At 46.2% G+C, this 7,894-nt stretch overlaps 1 protein-coding gene across 1 annotated transcript; it reads right to left on the reverse strand.

Moving 5' to 3' along the window:
• Nucleotides 1-2,634: 2,634 nt before the first annotated feature.
• On the reverse strand, nucleotides 2,635-7,845 carry LOC123255015 (xaa-Pro aminopeptidase 2-like; the record flags this gene model as incomplete). Its single annotated transcript, XM_044683888.1, has 4 exons — nucleotides 7,556-7,845; nucleotides 5,188-5,251; nucleotides 3,424-3,528; nucleotides 2,635-2,721 (listed from the first exon to the last, which is right to left on the reverse strand). Coding segments are annotated over exons 1-4 (310 nt in total), but the record flags the coding sequence as incomplete, so codon positions are not given.
• Nucleotides 7,846-7,894: the final 49 nt, after the last annotated feature.

Below are 7,894 nucleotides of genomic sequence, written 5' to 3' on the forward strand. Positions count from 1 at the left end.
CTCCTTTTCCAGTTTTTTGCCACCACAAAAAGTGCAGCTATAAATATTTTCATACAAGTCTGTTTATTTATGATCTCTTTGGGGTACAAACCCAACAATGGTATGGCTGGATCAAAGGGTAGGCAGTCTTTTATAGCCCTTTGAGCATAGTTCCAAATTGCCATCCATAATGGTTGGATCAGTTCACAACTCCACCAGCAATGCATTAATGTCCCAATTTTGCCACATCCCCTCCAGCATTCATTACTCTCCCCTTCTTTCATTTTAGCCAATCTGCTAGGTGTGAGGTGATACCTCAGAGTTGTTTTGATTTGCATTTCTCTGATTATTAGAGATTTAGAACACTTTCTCATGTGCTTATTGATACTTTTGATTTCTTTACCAGAAAATTGTCTATTCATGTCTCTTGCCCATTCATCAATTGGGGAATGGCTTGATTTTTTTTTATGCAATTGATTTAACTCCTTGTATATTTGAGTAATTAGACCCCTATCAGAGTTTTTTGTTATAAAGATTTTTTCCCCAATTTGTTGTTTCCCTTCTGATTTTGGCTGCATTGTTTTTGTTTGTACAAAAGCTTTTTAGTTTAATATAATCAAAACCATTTAATTTACATTTTGTAATTTTCTCTAACTCTTGCTTGGTTTTAAAATCTTTCCTTTCCCAGAGATCTGACAAGTATACTATTCTGTGTTCACTTAACTTATTTATAGTTTCCCTCTTTATATTCAAGTCATTCCCCCATTCTGAATTTATCTTGGTGTAGGGTGTGAGATGTTGATCTAAACCTAATCTCTCCCGTGTTGTTTTCCAAATTTCCCAGCAGTTTTTGTCAAATAGTGGATTCATGTCCCAAAAGTTGGGCTCTTTGGGTTTATCAAACACTGTCTTGCTGATGTCATTAACCCCAAGTCCATTCCACTGATCCTCCCTTCTGTCTCTTAGTCAATACCATATTGTTTTGATACTAGGTGACTTCTAAGGTCCTCTTCCAGCTCAAAATTGATGACCCTATGATCTGCTGATTTCCTGCTGAAGTGATACAGGGAAAATCATGTGGATGGAGGGGAAGAAACAGGAGCAAATAGGTGAAGAATATGATATAGTGGAAGAGGAGGACTATCTGGGTTCAAATCTCAGCTCTGCTGCTTAGGCGCTATATGATTTGGGGCATGGTCATTAAGCTCTCTGGGTCTCAGATGCCTCTTGGGTAAAATGTATTACATGATCTCTAAGGTCCCAGGAACCAGTGCTGAAAACCATTCCCAAGCCCCCATTAAGGCTTGCGCATACTTAGATAAGGTGAGCAGTTGGGTAAGGTTAGATATAGCACTGGTGAAGCATTTACCAGTCCAAGGCGCTGTGCTAAGCGCTGGGGAGAAAAATACAAGCAAGCAAGGCAGTTCCTGCCCTCCAGAAGCTTACATTCTAATGGACTGAAGACAATAGAATACATACAAGTTGGGGGGTGGCAGGGGAGATGGTAAAGGAGCTCTGAATGCCTTTCCAAGTAAAAGGCTATGTCCCATTGGGCTACATCACTGAACACAGGGTTATTATCAGTTGAGGACTCTGAGAACTTTAAGAAAAAAAAGTCATCATAATTGTATTTTCTCACAACTGGGAACATTGTAATCCTATGTATTTTATGTGCTTAAAAACCCCTAGGTTTTTAACTGGATACTGGATAGAGATCTGGGTTCAAATCTGACCTCAGATACTTTCTAGCTGTGTGACCTTGGGCAAGTCACTTAACCCTGTCTGCCTGGCCCTTGACTTTCTGCCCTAGAGTTGTTACTAGGACAGAAAGTAAAGCTTCCCTGAGAAGGGATCCATAGATTTTCCCCAATTGCTAAAGGGTCCAGGATCCAAAAATATGTTAAGAAGCCCTGATACTGGTCACCCAGGATCCTCTGTGGTTTTACAGTTAAAACAGCCTGAATTTGGGGGGAATCTCAACCCTGACCACAGGGGCATTTTGCCAACAGGCCCTCAAATCTGCATGCAAAGACTCAAGTGGCTTGGAACCAGCAAGTGGAGTGAGGGATCAAGTAGACTCAGTGGAAGCTTTTAGGGATGCCCTCCAATGTGGCAGAGTGCAACCAGCCTCAGTACTTTGGCCGTCACCACCCTTAGGCTTTAGATTTTTCAGCAGATTTACGATTTGGCCCACAGAGGCTGTCCAACAGTCTGGTCACTCTGCTTATTAAAAGCGCCCCTCCACCCTGCCCCATCCCAGGGGCAGCTGGGTAGCTCAGTGGATTGAGAGCCAGGCCTACAGACGGGAGGTCCTGGGTTCAAATCTGGCCTCAGACACTTCCCAGCTGTGTGACCCTGGGCAAGTCCCTTAACCCCCATGGCCTAGCTCTTACCACTCTTCTACCTTGGAACCAATACCCAGTATTGATTCTAAGACAGAAGGTGAAGGTTTAAAAAATAATAAATAATAAATAAAATAAAATAAAATAAAGAGCAAATCATGTAGAAACTCTCCCATTCGAAGGAATTCTGCGCCCAACCAATTCTTTGAACAGATCACGTTTAAAAACTGAGGATTCTGAATTGGGAAGGTATTAGATCTTGGAAGAATGCCCGCTGGCACCATCACTGCCCAGATCAAAACTAAGTACATACCAATGGAGAAGAGGAAGGGGTCAAAGCCAACTACTCCTCCGGCTGGAATCTCTGCCAGGATCCATGCTGCCATGGGCGAAGTGCCAACTGCCAAAGCCAATGGGAAAACACCCTTTAGATAAATGTAATCACTCTGTAGGCCACCCACTCCCATCCCTCCTGGGCCCTGAGGTCATTCAATGGGTGTTCCAAGCTCTTGGTAAGTGTTGGATCTGCAAAGACAAAAGTGATTCAGCTGATGCCCTCAAGGAACTAATATTCTATCAGCCTTGTGGGACAGTTATGAAAGTTGGTTTCCTTGGGGGTCAACTCCAAGGATTAAGGCCTAGCCCAAACACAAGAGCTTCTTGGAAATAACCCTCTGATGCCCTGGCACCCAGGGGTTTAGCTAAATGGGCTCCCCCTGAATCCCTGCATCATGATGCAGGGACTCCTGGGAATCAGGGTCACATGGCGGCTTTTTCTTGCATACACCAGGCCTGCCCATGTTTAGTTTTTTTTTTTTTTTTTTTTTTTTTTTTTTTTTACACCCTTGTACTTCGGTGTATTGTCTCATAGGTGGAAGATTGGTAAGGGTGGGCAATGGGGGTCAAGTGACTTGCCCAGGGTCACACAGCTGGGAAGTGTCTGAGGCCGGGTTTGAACCTAGGACCTCCTGTCTCTAGGCCTGGCTCTCACTCCACTGAGCTACCCAGCTGCCCCCCCCATGTTTAGTTTGAAAAGCCCCTCCTCTGTGTGCCCAGAGGAGAGGGTGGCATTTGTTAGGGAACTGCAGTCCCTCTTCCATACTTTGCTTATGTAGTTCCCAGTTGCAGTCCATTTGTCGTTCTGCCTGAATCCAGTATCGGCTGTCAGTCCACAGAGCTGCCTTTGTCTTGGACACCACTGCATTTCCTAGGGTTAGGGGAGGGCAAAAATCACAGTTTAAGAGCTAAAAGGTTCCTCAGAGGCCATCAAGTCCAAACCTTTGTTTTCTAGATGGGAAAATTGAGCCTCAGAAAGGGGAAAGGACTGGTCTAAGGTCACACATAGAATCCTAGATCTAAAAGGGACCTCAAAGACCATATGGTTTAACCCTTCACTTTTCAGAGGAAGAAACTGAGACCCAGAGAGATATAGTGACTTATCTGAGGTCACACTGTCATCAGGTAGCAGAGCCACAATTTGAATTCAGGTACACCGATCCCCAATTTTGTGCTTTTTCAAATGACATTAGATCTTTTAAAAAAATAACCCTTATGTTCTGTCTTGGAATCAGTACTGAGTATTGGTTCCAAGGCAAGAGAGTGGTATGGGCTAGAGCAGGGATGGGCAATCTTTTGAAAGAGGGGGCCAAAAGAAAGGAAATGCTCATCTGTCAAGTCTGTTTCTAAGGCAACTCTTTTGAAGTTTCATTGTATTGTATCCTACTCATTGGATTTGTCAGATTAGGAATAATGTTGGGCAGTGGATAGAACATTTCAGAGGGCCGCATCTGGCCCATCACTGGGCTAGGCAGTTGGGGTTGAGTGACTTGTCTAGGGTCACACAGCTAGAAAGTATATGAGGTCATATTTGAACCCAGGAGCTCCGGCCTCCACAACTTTGGGTCTTGACAGAGGGCCTCTCCTTTTACTTTGTGGACAACCAGCTGGGAGTGCTTTGTATTTTCTTCCAACCCATGGCAATCCCTGCCTGGTTTTGCCTGCCTTTCTGTCCATGTCTTTCCCCTTCCTAGTCCACGAGGGCCAGACACAGACACTGCACTCAGCACATAATATGGTTAGCTCAGTCCACTAAACATAGATGTTCATGGCCTACTGTGTGTAAGGTCGTGCAGTCAGCAGAAGTCTCCTAAGGAATTTTTCATAGTCTGGGAGGGGAGAGGCATGTGGGGCCCTGGCAGACCAGTGGACAGTTTAGTGATGGATCAGGAGAGGCAGGTCCTCAGAGAGGGAGGGGTTGGAGATAGAACCCCAGAGGTGGTGGCCCAGAGCAAAGCCCAAGAGCTGTAGGAAGGAACTGTAGAATGTCCTTCCTCTCTGCCCTAACTCCCACATCTATCCTCTGGGAAATTCCCTGGTTATCCTCTTCTAGTACAGATTGGGTGGTCTATGTTGGCCCTCAAGAGCCTTGGATTTCCTCCATCAGTACAGGCCAAGTGAATGAAGTATATGCAGTTTTAGGGCACATTTAGGAAAGCCTTTACTTTTTTTTTTCTAAAGCCCTCACCTTCCATCTTGGAGTCAATACTGTGTATTGGCTCCAAGGCAGAAGAGTGGTAAGGGTAGGCAATGGAGGTTAAGTGACTTGCCCAGGGTCACACAGGTGGGAAGTGTCTGAGGCCAGATTTTATCTCAATCTACTGAGCTACCCAGCTGCCCCCAGGAGAGCCTTTACTTAAAAATATCCAGAACTGCTTTATTCATTGGAGGCAGAGGACCTGGGTTCCAGATTTCCCTCCAATGCCAAAGAAGAACCAGGGGCATGGGTGGCCTGATGACACTGGCCGGGGGTGGGAGGTGGCCTATGGAAGGAGGGTCTCCCCCTAGCCAGAAGGATGACAGTCCTCACCTGCAGAGCCACTGAAGCCGGAGATCCACCAGCGTCTCTCATCGTGTTTGGCAATATACTCGCTCTGGAAAATCAACCAGATGCTCTTGTGAGCTTTTTGCATCCTGGGTCGCCTTTTGCCTAGGATGCCCCCCTTTTTCTCCCCCCACAAATCTAGCCTTCCATTCTAGCCCAGTTCCAGTTTGTCCTCCTCTGCAAAGCCTTCCTTGGCATGGTGCTATGGAAAGAATGTTGGACTAGTTATCAGAAGACCTGAATTCAAGTCTTGGCTCTGATACTTTTATTGTTGTCGTGGTTGTTGTTTTAACCCTTACCTTCTGTCTTAGACTCAATAATATTTATTGGTTCCAAGGCAGAAGAACAGGAAGGGCTAGGCAATGGGGGCTAAGCACCTTGCTTAGGGTCGCCCAGCTGAGAAGTGTCTGAGTTTCTGAAACCAGTTTTGAACTACCAGTTTTGAACCTACAACCTCCTGTCTCTAGGCCTGGCTCTCAATCCATTGAGCTACCTAACTGTCCCCAGCTCTGGTACTTTTTAGCTGGGTAGTCCTGGATAAGGTAATTCATCTCTCTGAGCCTCATTTTCCACATCTGTAATTTGGGTCTAATAATCTTTGTGCTACCCCACCCCCAAGGTTGACCAGGAGGAAAGCACTTTGTAGGCCTTAAATGGAAGCCCAGAAATGAGAGCTGTTGTTACTTTTACCCCTTCTTGCTAACTGCCCCTTCCCTTAGCTTTTCTAGCACTTGGTGCCAGAATATTTTCTAACTGTTTTATCCATGTAAAATCTCTCCTCTAGCTGTGTTGCAGAGTTGCCGGTTTAGGAACTGTATCTCCTATTCCCCTTGGCCCCTCAGGACCTCACACAGGACGACCCAAATCAGGTCTTCATGTAGATTTGATTTTTGGATGTGCAAACCAGCTTTGAAATGGTCATTCACACAGCAATTTTAAGTACTTCAGAGTTTGTCATACCAGGCTCCATCGCCCATCTTTGTGCCTTTGCTTTGGTTGCCCCCAGAGTCCCTGGAATAGTTTCTCTCCTCAGCCTCTCTGTATTGTCTTTCCTGGTCCTCCCCGCCTGTCTCTAGCCCTTTGACCCCTGCTTCCTAAAGTAACCTTCCATCTCCTCTCTACGCATCTTCATTTTTTCCATGCCTGTTGATGAGTTTGCTCTTTCCTCCTTTAGAATGAAAGCTCCATGAGGGCAGGGTCTGTTTTCTACTTTTCTTTGAATCCCCAGAAGCCTGCACAGTGCCTGGCATACAGTAGGCACTTAATAAATATGTGTCGATTGATTGACATAGGGCAGAGACTGCTCCAACCCAGACCCCCGCCTCCAGTTCCCCATTTGTCCCCTATTTCCCTCATTCTACTTGACCTGCCTATCAGTCTGGCTAATAACATCACCTTCATCAGCATCCTTATCTACCAGCACTTATTAAACACTTACTGTATGCTGGGTACTCTGCTAGGCACTGGAATGCAAAGATCTAATGGGAGAGATCCCAGTGAACAGCTCTGTGTGGTAGAAATGTATGGAGGGAATGCCATGAAGGAGGAGCTAGCACTGAGGGACACTGGGAAAGGCCTCTTGCAGATGCTGAGACTAGAAGGAAGCCAGGGGAGCCAAGAGGAGGGGAGGGAACATTCCAGGCACAAGGGACAGGCAGAACAGAGTCACAGAGTCAGAAGATGGGGTGTCGTAGACTAGGGAAAGCAAGAAAACAGGTCCAGCTCCATCACAGAGTGTGTGTTGAAGACTAGGAGGCAGGAAAAGGCCAGGTCATGGAGAGCTTTGAATACCAAACAGAGGATTTTCCATCTGATCCTGGAAGTGACATGTCAGACCTGAGTTTTAGGACGATGACCTGAAGACCCAGAAAAGAATGTTCCTGTGACCAGAGCTCTTGGCCACGTCAAATGGTTCAACCTCAGAAACGGATGAGATTTTGTCATTGGAAGCAGAGGCCTTCCATCTGGCTTTGCTGCTGCCCTTAAGGGTCATGGGACCTTTCCTTCTGTCTCTCTCTGGAACCTTCTGTAGGTATCGGCTCTCCCATTAGAGTGTGGGCTCCTCGAGAACAAGGACTGTCTCACTTGTCCATTTGTATCTCAAGGACTTAACACAGTGTTTTATACACAGAGAGCACTTAATGAATGCTTAATTAAACCAGGGAGTTCTTCACTTTTCCAGCTTGTTGCTCCTCCTTGGAATTTGGTGACCTGACCCGTGCCTCTATGTCCTGCTGTGTCTCCCCAGCCTGCCTTCCATGTTGTGAGATCCCCCTCAGGCTCTTTCATTTCCAGCTTGAGTCTTCTCTCAGCCACTAACATTGGATTGGGGGTCATCAGGGTGGCCACTCACCATGTGGGCATCAGTGTCAGGAATGATGTAGGCATCGAGATTATGAGCCACCATCTGCCGTCGAAGGTCCTCGAGCCGGCCAGTGGTGTTGACAACTGTGACTGGAAGATACTGACATGGCACATACACACAGTGGTTTGGGTGAGGTAGAGCCTGGACCCTTGGCCCTTATAGCCCCAATATCAAACTATGTGCCTCAGAGTTCAGGCCCTGATGGGGTTAGCTACAGAAAAGAAGTCCCAGGAAGCTCTGAGGATGTCCTTATCCTCCCTGACCTCTGAGTAGCCTTTGACAATGCTGACTACCCATTCCTCCTGCATACTTCCTTCTCACTGGGTA

This window comes from Gracilinanus agilis, unplaced genomic scaffold (genome assembly GCF_016433145.1).
Source record: "Gracilinanus agilis isolate LMUSP501 unplaced genomic scaffold, AgileGrace unplaced_scaffold37508, whole genome shotgun sequence".
NCBI classification, from domain to species: Eukaryota; Metazoa; Chordata; class Mammalia; order Didelphimorphia; family Didelphidae; genus Gracilinanus; species Gracilinanus agilis.